This window comes from Arabidopsis thaliana, chromosome 5 (assembly GCF_000001735.4).
Source record: "Arabidopsis thaliana chromosome 5, partial sequence".
Lineage (NCBI taxonomy): Eukaryota > Viridiplantae > Streptophyta > Magnoliopsida > Brassicales > Brassicaceae > Arabidopsis > Arabidopsis thaliana.
The window spans coordinates 9,001,295-9,012,217 of record NC_003076.8 but is presented as its reverse complement, the minus strand read 5'-3'; the positions used below and the strand labels follow the sequence as shown (position 1 = coordinate 9,012,217).

At 33.1% G+C, this 10,923-nt stretch overlaps 2 protein-coding genes and 2 long non-coding RNA genes across 4 annotated transcripts; 3 read left to right on the top strand and 1 right to left on the bottom strand.

Annotated features, from left to right (window-relative positions):
* The first annotated feature begins 599 nt into the window (after positions 1–599).
* AT5G25840 (DUF1677 family protein (DUF1677)) lies at positions 600–1,575 on the top strand. Its single transcript, NM_122485.2, has one exon. It carries the CDS (start codon positions 788–790, stop codon positions 1,307–1,309), a length of 522 nt encoding a protein of 173 aa, NP_197956.1. The 5' UTR covers positions 600–787; the 3' UTR covers positions 1,310–1,575.
* Positions 1,576–5,915: 4,340 nt separating this feature from the next.
* On the bottom strand, positions 5,916–6,162 carry AT5G04125. The gene has a single exon (NR_142734.1). It is a non-coding gene; the product is annotated as an other RNA (long non-coding RNA).
* Positions 6,163–6,276: 114 nt separating this feature from the next.
* Positions 6,277–7,982, top strand: GATA12 (GATA transcription factor 12). Its single transcript, NM_122484.3, has 2 exons — positions 6,277–6,937; positions 7,047–7,982. Exons 1-2 carry the CDS (start codon positions 6,716–6,718, stop codon positions 7,818–7,820), a joined length of 996 nt encoding a protein of 331 aa, NP_197955.1. The 5' UTR covers positions 6,277–6,715; the 3' UTR covers positions 7,821–7,982.
* Positions 7,983–10,184: 2,202 nt separating this feature from the next.
* AT5G04115 lies at positions 10,185–10,558 on the top strand. The gene has a single exon (NR_142733.1). It is a non-coding gene; the product is annotated as an other RNA (long non-coding RNA).
* Positions 10,559–10,923: the final 365 nt, after the last annotated feature.

The following is a 10,923-nucleotide window of genomic DNA, read 5'->3' as shown; positions in this document are numbered from 1 at the left end:
TAGCAAATCCGTAGCAAATTAAAATTTGTTACAAAATTTTCACATGTAGCTATATAAAATGATATGTTAAAAATTCCTTGTATGTGCTCTCTAGATTTGGAATGATATTTTTTTCTAACTTTTAATTGTTGTCAGTTTCATCATCTTTAACATTTGAATTGATTTATTTTTTAAGAAATATGTATTGATTATGAGTTTTTTCCAAATTCAAAATTGTTTTTTAAAAAAATAAAGCGGACTTACCCTGTATAACCTTATATTTAAACCGATTCAAATATGAAATATGCGGATTTTGCATATTTTGGACCAAGTTTATCACTTATTTTAATGAATAAAGAGAATGCAGACTCCTAATTCTTTAATTCAAATGTGGTCACCAATGAAAAAAATAGTTTAAGCGGTTGAAATGAAAAACAAAAAAATGAATGGGTTACCAAATATCTCAATAAACCTTATCCTTCTTTTTCTTGTTGGTAAAGGATTCAATAAGCTTCATCTTCCCACTAACAAAAGAGGAAACCTTTTATTGGCTTTACCGTGTTGTTCAAGATATACATGTGAAGTTGATCCTTTTTTAGGTCATTAAATTAAAGCTAAATTGTTCATGCTTTTATTGGCAGGACAAAAAACAAAAGTAAATAAAGAAGCAGAACCCTCGAGACTATTCTCTTAAGTCTTAAACACTATAAATGCGCATCATAACAATCTAGTAGCTAGTCATAGATACAAGTGATTGCTATACATATAACAAACACAAGAAAACACCAAAAGACCACATATCCTTCCAATGGCCCCCCTTCAACGCACCATCTCGGATATTTCACACCAAATTTCAATAGACAACACTCTAACAAAAGAACCATCTCCAACCGCAACCGCAACAACTTTGTTATCCTTATCAGCGATATCCGAAGTGGAAGATGCAAAGTGTGAGTGTTGTGGCATGTCTGAAGAGTGCACGCCGGAGTACATACACCGTGTGCGTTCAAAATTCTCAGGGAAGCTGATTTGCGGGCTGTGCGAAAAAGCGGTGGAGGGGGAGATGGAGAAGATGAACAACAGTGAAGTGCTGATGGAGAAGCGGCGAGAAGAGGCAGTGAAGGTACACATGAGCGCATGTTCCCGGTTCAACAGGCTAGGCCGGAGTTATCCAGTGTTGTACCAAGCAGAAGCGGTTAAGGAAATGCTGAAAAAGAGGTCTAAGAAGATGGTTGGAGCCACCAAGCCTGAAAAAGGTGGCCTCGCTAGGAGCTCTAGCTGCATGCCGGCTTTAGCTAAGGAGCTTAAAGATCGTACCTTGGTTAATTAGCTTATTTGTATACTCACGTACACGTATGTTATGTTCATATATAGATTTGAATTTACATGCAGACGGAGATGTGTATTAAGTGAGTTATATATGTAGTTAAAAACCGATGGAAGTTTTACGTGTGTAAATTGTAATGTATAATATTTTTTCGTCAAGTTTATTATCAATCAAACGTCCGTTTTCTCACTATTATATGTATATGTTGATCAATCATCGTCATGTAAAAGATTTGAGACTTTGACATCAAACTATAAGAATATCGAACCTTAATATATACTTATTTAAATTCTTGTATACATGATTGACATAAGTCGGTAAACAGCTGTTTTCTTATAGTAACATAGGTCGATGAAACTTATTTTGTTCTTAGCTTTTAAACTAGTTCGTATACATAGTAATAGTCCAGTGTTGTAATTATATCCAGTGAAAGTTTTAGAGACAATAGTCATAGCACTATAGCAGGATGATCTTTAGAATGGAGAAAAAATTGATTATGAATGTTATACTATTAAAACTTAGATGAGAAAAACGTAATACTAGCTAGGGGTTGAACGACTCTTTTTAAAAAAAAAAAAAAATCAAAGAAATCGCTATAGGAGATATCAACAATTGCTTTAAAGCAAAATATCTCATCACAAAACCCAGTTGACTTCATTTAGAAAAATTTGTAATGTATGGTATGGATTCGATCTCATCACCTTTTGGTAAAGAAGTAAAAGGATTTGACCATTATACCGCATCAGTCATAAGCTATTAATCTTTGCGTAGGCTCTAGTAATCTATAACATTTTATTGTACTTTAGTTAAAAATCTAGTATTGGATATATTCTTATCAGTTATCACCATTGCACTAGAATCCTAGCAAATCTAAGGTCACGTTGTTTTTACACATTATAAACGGCACGCGGTTCTCTAGAGCATGAGGCTTTGCTTACTTTCAAAGAAGCATCTTACCCAAGCCATGAGTAGGCTCGTTTCGCGTCCACTAGTTAGCCTGATTTTAAGTATTGCACCACGTGTCTTTTGCTTTTGGCACGTGAGGAGCACTCTTAGGCATTTGTTTTGGCCACTCTTACGCATTTCTCAGGATCCGTTATCATTATTCATTAGATATATAGGAAGATAACATAAACTAATTATTATTCTATTATATAAGGATTGAGTGATGTAATTTTCAAACGCAAGAAGAGTCTGGTTCAAGCAATCACTGAATAGCTAAGATGAATATATAATTGTGAAAAGATATAATAGTATTTGAAGAAGAACCTTATCCATTATTTCGAAGGACGTTCGGGGTTGGCGTAAGATCAATATCTAGGTCCCACGGAACTAAAGTCTTCTCGAGACACGTGTCTGAAATAAGCAGACAATCATGTGAATCTACTGAATCTTCAATCTTTTAGTGAATCGTTTCTCTCGAAAGAAATAAATAGAGAACAATAATTCTTATGGAAATGTAAGAATATGGAAAGTATGTACCGGTGGAATATAGATATTGATAGTATGGAGGAGACAATTTGATATCACTCTTCCTTTACTTCTTATACTAATAGAAATTTGCAATGAGATAGTTACCATTGAGGTGAATAGCTATTTCGTAGTGAATGAGATATCGAAAAATAAGAAGTACTAACAATTTTCCCTCCATAAAAAAAAATGGCATAAACGTAAGTATGATGGTGTTAAGAATTGAACTCCAAATTCATGTATTGATATCTATAAACACCGATTACAAACAGAGAACCCTAATTGATATCTAGATGGGCACTTTTTAGAGTCTCAAAAAGATCTAGGAACTCATAGCATTCTTCCACATACTCATTTCTGCTGAAACAACTCAACAACAAGCATACGAAATTGTAAAACAAATTTACCTGAAGATATACCAATAACCGCAAACCCCCAACCCACGTCTTCACTTTGCCATCTCAGCCTCAACTTTATCAACTCTTACTCAATCGTATAAGATGGATAAGCACATATTTTTGATAATTTTATAAGTACGCGTGACTTTTCATATATGATTTAATGTATATATTTTGGATCGTTTCCTAAAAAATTTATGAAAAAAAATTAGCAGGATAAAATACAATGATAAGAAATAAAAAATGAGTATTGTTCACTCTATGGATTTTGTAAGATGATGATTCTTGATTTCATAAATGTTGTTTCCCGAATGGCTTTATTGATTGAATTCCATCTAAACAAATAGTATCGTTTAATATGTATTTTCTGTCGTTATAGATTGATTTTTTTTTCTTCTCAAAAACAACATAAATTTTTAAAAATCACTTAACGTCGACTTCAAATCTAAAAAAGAAATTCATCATTCGGCCTCGTGCTTCTCTTTTATTTGAGATGCGTTTAGTTCCTATAATTCTACATGGAATATTCAATTTTCATCGTTTTATGCAAGAATGCGATAGTTTACTTATATAATTTCATATTCCCAATTGATTGCATCACATTGAAGATGTTATTTTCAGGGTTTTGTGAAAAAAAACTCTCTAATTCGCTAATTTTTGCAACTTTACCTTCTATCTCTAGAAAATACAGATTAATCCTACGAAATCCAAAATAATATGCAATGTGACCCTTATACGTATATTGTAAACGTTTTTCTGGATGCAAACATTAGATTTTTAAAATTATAAAGATAGATATGAACTCCTCATCTAGAGAATTTTGATTTGACATATTATTTGTAAAAAAAAAAAATCGAACTTGACTATAGCAAAAAAATATCAAATTGCATATTATTTTTGACTTTGTATGATTAATTCACAAAACTCTTATTTTAAAACAAACATTTTATTCTCTTATATCTAAAAAATATATACATTGTTTTATAACAAAGCAAAATGCAAAAATATCTATTCGATAGCAGTCATTTAAGGTTTTCACGACACTATAGTCGAAGGTCTTTTTTTGTTGACGGTTCTTCACTTGAGTAGCTTTTAATTAAGTAATTTAGTTAAGGGATTTAAAATAGATAAATGATATTCGAGAGTTTTTTCATTAAAATCCATTTGTGTGTTATTCTAATAATTAATCATATTATTTGGGTTACTCTAGTGATTTATCCTCCCTAGAATTATGGTTAATGCACAAATAAGTGATCAGTAGATACAATCACTAAGTTAAAAGAACCTTCAAAAACTTTCTGAAGTTTTAATATCCTCGTCTTTTTCTTATTTTTGTTATCATCGAGTTCATAAACTTAATACGTTCTAGGACTTATGTACGGTCTTGTAGATTGATCAGGTATATATATATATATATATATATATATATATATATATATATTCGCTCTAATTGCATCTGGCTTTTGTTTATAGTACCTATCACTTCTCTTCATGCATGTATTGGGACTTCTTTAAATATTGTAGATGGGTTTTGTATTAATTAGCTACAGTTATTACATTAGTAATTCTCATTTCGTCTTTTGAAGTGATTACCGTGTCTGAATTTTAGGAAACGGGATTGGATTCTAATTATGACTGATATTTCATATTTGTAACGTGTAGTGGTTACTAGGTTAATAGTAAGACTAAAACTTAGGGGGTAACTAAAGAAGAGAATGTTTTGACCGGTCATACTATTTCTGATTGCCTGAGCTGGAAAATTGTCGTGGCTAAAAGTGGGAATCGGAAAAAGGAATAAAGGGATTTAACATGGGATTAGGAAGAAGGGTTAACGTGTTTATAAGATAACAATAGTTAAAAGATAAATAACTCTTAATATATTCTTATACAAGTCCCGAGATATATTGTTCGATGTGGTAGATAATGGAACTCGGCCAATAGAAATATAGAATGTCTTGATATTAAGAATTAAGTCGCTTTCCATTTTCTGGTTGTATAGTTAGCTAATTTAGTTGCCTATTTAGGGTTATTAATGATTTCTTAGTTTAGTTTTCTTGAAATGGGTTATAATTAATTACTTATATCTAACGTGAAAAGTTTTTTTTTTTTTTTTGTCTTCTTATTTGCATTGTTGAGAGGGTTTGTTCTTGTCGCATCCATTACTGATAAAGTTTACGACAAACTGCTAAAAGATAAAATCACTTAAGACTTAAGAGCAACAGCTATTCAATTTTTTTTTATCCCATTTGGATAGCCTAAAAGTCTAAAACTATATGCAAAGCAATAAACTTAACTATAATCTAGCTCTACCAAAAATGTGAAGATAAGAAAATATTAAAACATATTCAAGTTCGAGTGTCGCTAGTAATTACTACCAACATGAATAATCACATACTCGATCAGCCATTTTATGTCATATAAATATATTTTTGTTTTATACTTTCTATAATTAATTCTCTAGATCCGAATATACCTCAAATGTACATGATTTGATACACTATCATTTTATCAAAAAGGTCTATTGTTATCGCCTAAGCTTAAAGGTGGTGTCGGTACTGCCGATATCCACCCTGATCAAATCTTTGATACGTTGTTGTTTCAGTTTTTACTTTTTTTCCTTATTTTGTGGACCGATTGGCCCGTATAATACATACTATTGTTAACCTATTTGGGTTCAGTTAATATATGCCGTTTAAATCAATAACAAAGAGAAAAACTTTATTCTTATAGGTATTACATTCTAATTAAAAAGCGGATGAACAAAGAAAAAGGAAAAAGAAGGTATTATACCAAAACCGGTGACTCGATCCAGTTTACAATACATATAAATAATTAATGTGGATCGGTTTCAACTTTCGCGTAATGGTGTCGACGCTTATCGAGTGTTGGTTGATGATAATCAACGGCGTGATCATCATCCATCACATGCACGTGCGTGGTACTTTCTGTAATTTGAAGCAATCTTATGACTCTTTTGGTAAAGTTGTCCCCACCACTATACCATAATTGCACATGTTTGATTCAATTAATCCTTTAATGAAGTCAAAAACATTTCCCACCTTTGTGTTTGTCAACTAACCAAATTCTAATTTTCCCAACAAATTTATGGCTTAGTAACTAGGAAAGTGTAAAAATAAATAACTCCCCACAAACGTGACTACACATGTGCTTGTACAAGCATGTAAACAAACTAAAATAACACTAATAATTACAATTTAACAAAGGAAAAAAAACTAGTAAAAATAGGAATAATAGTAAGTAGTGAGTGTAAAAAGAAATAATTCCCATAAAAACTCCTTTGTCTTCGTCAAACTTTTCCGAATTAGACCTCTTGTCCCCTTCAAGCGCAATAAAAGTGAAAGTAAAATAAACAAAAGTTTATCTTTTCTACAGAGAAACCATAACTTTCTCTAACTTTACTCCTTTTTAAACTCACATTTTCCCCTCACTTCACTCTCTCCTCTCTCCAAAGACCTCCGACGAGAGTTTACCGGAAAAAAAAAAAAAAAAAACAACTCTTTAGTTTTAATCAACGAAACTTATGGAAGATGAAGCACATGAATTCTTCCACACATCTGATTTTGCCGTTGATGACCTTTTAGTTGATTTCTCTAACGATGATGACGAAGAAAACGATGTTGTTGCTGATTCCACCACTACCACCACCATAACCGACAGCTCTAACTTCTCCGCTGCTGATCTTCCCAGTTTCCACGGTGATGTTCAAGACGGCACTAGCTTCTCCGGTGACCTTTGTATACCTGTACGTTAATATTAACGATGTTTGGTATTTCTTGAATTTTAGTTATGTTTTGTAATAAAAAGAACAAAAAAGTTATGTTTTGTAATTTGTTTTGTTTTGTTTTTGTTAGTCTGATGATTTGGCTGATGAGTTAGAGTGGCTTTCGAACATTGTGGATGAATCATTGTCGCCTGAAGATGTACACAAGCTCGAGCTAATATCCGGTTTTAAGAGTCGACCGGACCCGAAATCCGATACCGGAAGCCCGGAAAACCCGAATAGCAGCAGTCCGATTTTTACTACCGACGTTTCTGTACCGGCCAAAGCTAGAAGCAAACGCTCACGCGCCGCTGCGTGTAATTGGGCCTCACGTGGGCTTCTCAAGGAAACGTTTTACGACAGTCCTTTCACCGGAGAAACCATTCTCTCTAGCCAACAACACTTGTCTCCGCCAACCTCGCCGCCTTTGTTGATGGCTCCGCTAGGGAAAAAGCAAGCCGTTGATGGAGGACACCGACGGAAGAAGGATGTTTCTTCACCGGAGTCTGGTGGCGCAGAGGAGAGACGGTGTCTCCACTGCGCCACGGATAAGACTCCGCAATGGCGGACAGGCCCAATGGGCCCGAAGACGTTGTGCAACGCTTGCGGTGTTAGGTACAAATCGGGACGTTTAGTGCCGGAGTATCGGCCCGCGGCGAGTCCGACGTTTGTGCTGGCGAAACACTCAAATTCTCATCGGAAAGTTATGGAGCTCCGGCGACAGAAGGAGATGAGTAGGGCCCATCATGAGTTCATACATCACCATCACGGTACGGACACTGCCATGATTTTCGACGTTTCATCGGACGGTGATGATTACTTGATCCACCACAACGTTGGCCCAGATTTCAGACAGCTTATTTGATTTGATCCCTTTTTATTTTTCCAATAATTTAATTAGGGATTATCTTCTTAGATCAAATTTTGCTAATCTAAATTTTGATGATGACAATTTACTTATTTCTTCCTTTTAATCTTATGTTTTGGAATTTGCTAGAAAGCTTTTGTTGCATTCCTCATGACATGAAATGAATTTTTTTAGTTTTTACTTTTCTGTTGATCACTTTATCATACATTAATTAGCTAATGTTAGATCTACAAAATGTTTGGCCAAAAAAAAAAAAGATCTACAAAATGTTTATTATTATTTTATCAGGCTTATACTTTACCACAATAAGGGATAAGCTTGTATATTAAAATCCTAATTATTGTGATTATAAGGAATAACTGAATTATTTCACTTTAGAGTGTAGTATCATAGTTAATATATATATGCAAACATAAGGTAAAAATTCATAATGATGAGATATTGGTGGGAGAGTGTCTCAGTGTTGGTAATGTGTCACCTCAATGATCAAGGTCCCTCGACTCTTTTGTAGCATAGTTCTTTTAAAGTTTCTGCTTTGCAACTATTGTGATTGTTTCTAAATTGACAATCATCTAATTTTGTTTAGTTGACAATAAGTCAAGAGATTGAACGGTATTTTGTAAGCTATTTTGTTAGCTTCTTCAATTTGATGATTTAGATTAGTACTAATATTTGTCTCATGCAATTCCCTTCTTATAATATATGCATGGTTAAAACTACTATATATTCCTAACAATACAAAAGGACAAGAGGAAAAGATTTTCAAGTAAATTAATTGATAAATACATCTCGGGATGTAGTAATTTAATTTTCTGCTCTCACGATCCGATGCAGCACTAATCCATAGTAATTTGTATTTCCTTTATGTTAAAATAGTCTCTCTTTTTTTTTTTGGTTTACTAATTCATAACATTGGAGATCTATAAATGTGTATTATATAAAATTATCAAACTAAACAAACTAAAATTACAGAAATTCCATTTGTTTCGGCAAATAGAAATTTCGCAAGTGTCGACATTTCTTTCATATTCTCATAGACACTGCCAAATTCATAACAAGAAGTCGTAGTTTTGTAATCAAGTGTTGTTTGGACTATTTAAAAATTGATGATTAGTTAAAGAAAAAGATATCAGTTAAGGCTTAGTTTGCGGTGGTCACATGCCTCTCATGCACATGCACATAGAAAGAGAGAGTCATTTTCATGAACGCTCATGTATCTTAAGCACATGTATCCGACAACAACAAAAGTACACTTACTTGTGAAACTCCGTATTCATATAATCGTTTCTAAATTTAGTTCTTTTTTAATCTTAATTTTAGTTCATAGTCCAAAATTACGTCTATATCTATGGCCAGATAAAAGTAGATCGTCTCGTACATATTGATAGATTAGTATGCGATCTATCGAGTATCAAGAGCACGTTAATTTCTTCACTTCATCCATCCAGATTCAATATAATCAACATCTAAATGAAGCATCCATAGTTGTGTTTGTTTCTTAAACCAGATTTTGCATCTCGATACAATATTATTCCTTTGAAAGTTTTTAAGAAATAATGAAAATCTTGATTCACTCTGTAACTACTTGACTAAAGGTACATGTTTGATCTTTTAATTATCAGGTACATTTAACAAGAAATATATATTTATCAAATTTTGTTTTACGGTGAAATAATCATAATCTAAATTTTCCATAAAATTATTTCATTTCAAATAAAATTCAGTAAAAAGTATACTACTGAAAATTATAATATAGAATTTTAAAAATACAATATCAGATTTCCTGGTTTTGATACCAAAATATAAATCCTACAAATCCAGAGCCAAAATGCTAAATCTTAATAATATATTGATCTTCTACCAAATAAATAATGGAGATAAGAAGCTAACGTAGAAATGCCGAAAAATGGGTTCCCATGCGCATATAAAAAATTTGGCACGTTAAATCGTGAAGAGATAGATCATTCATGTCTCCTGACAATTAAACGATATTCTAATTATCCACAAGTCGCATCTATCGTGATCATTGTTTTGTTAGCTGAACTAACAAAGTAGGTAATGATTCTCCTCTTCCAAATCATGTGATCTAAAGGGCATAACCAAAGTAAACCGGGGAGAGATGTTGAACTAAGGAGGTTTTGGTTTGGTTTAGCAAATAGATGATCATCATTTGATAAGGGATTGGATTTCAGACATATGACTTCCGCAAAACATGAAACAAATATTGAAAAATCCACTTACAATATCCTTTTGAGCTAACAAGGGCACAATAGAAACACTAATTCCGATATCAAAAGCTTGTCTCGACAAAGTTGAAAGCTTTCTTTTATCAGAAGCTACTGATAAGTGTGGAACCAGTGAACCCTCTTCTTTCAGTCTACTAGTGAACTACACCATATAAGAGACTTGATCAACGAGAGGCGTCTCTATGCTCTCCACCATTAATTAAACCAATCCAGAATAATGCCCCAATTCATTAACCTCGCTATTTTACACATTCAAGCTCTCAACTAACTAACATAAAGTATGTTTCTGAGCGGGCGGAACTACACTTTCTTGCAACAACCCTAGGCTACAAGTCAATGGTATTGCACGCATTATAAGTAACAAGAACTATACGTCTCTAAACTTTCGACCAATTACTAAAACGAAGCTTAGAGAAATTCAGAATGCATCAACTTGTTCACATCCCTCTCCTTTAAACGTAATGCAGCTCTCAACTAACCAACATAAGGGTCTGTTTCTGAGTTGGCAAAGCAACAATAACTACGCTGGTTACAATGATCCTGCAAAATAAGTGACAAGAACTAAGCAATGACAGTTTCACCAAATGGCTAAATTTACGAGCTTCCAATCTGAAAAACTCTGAATCTCAACAAGGTATGGCTCAAAGAGACCCAATTTTGAAGCCCATATTTATCGTAGCCCATGATAATCCTTCAAGCCCATATTTATCTACATTAAAAGGTGCTATTCCTAATATTTTTACAAACCCGTTTTTATAGAGAACTTTTGTCTTTGTGGAAAACAATCATTGCACACTACTATTTTTTTAAATCAAATTCATTAAATAAATGTGTGTATGAAATGGTAGTTTCAA

Excerpts from the sequence above, each read along its gene's own strand:
- AT5G25840 (NM_122485.2), top strand. The coding sequence starts at position 788 with ATGGCCCCCCTTCAACGCACCATCTCGGATATTTCACACCAAATTTCA.
- GATA12 (NM_122484.3), top strand. The coding sequence starts at position 6,716 with ATGGAAGATGAAGCACATGAATTCTTCCACACATCTGATTTTGCCGTT. Across the intron at positions 6,938-7,046 it reads CCGGTGACCTTTGTATACCT|TCTGATGATTTGGCTGATGA; the intron begins GTACGTTAATAT and ends TGTTTTTGTTAG.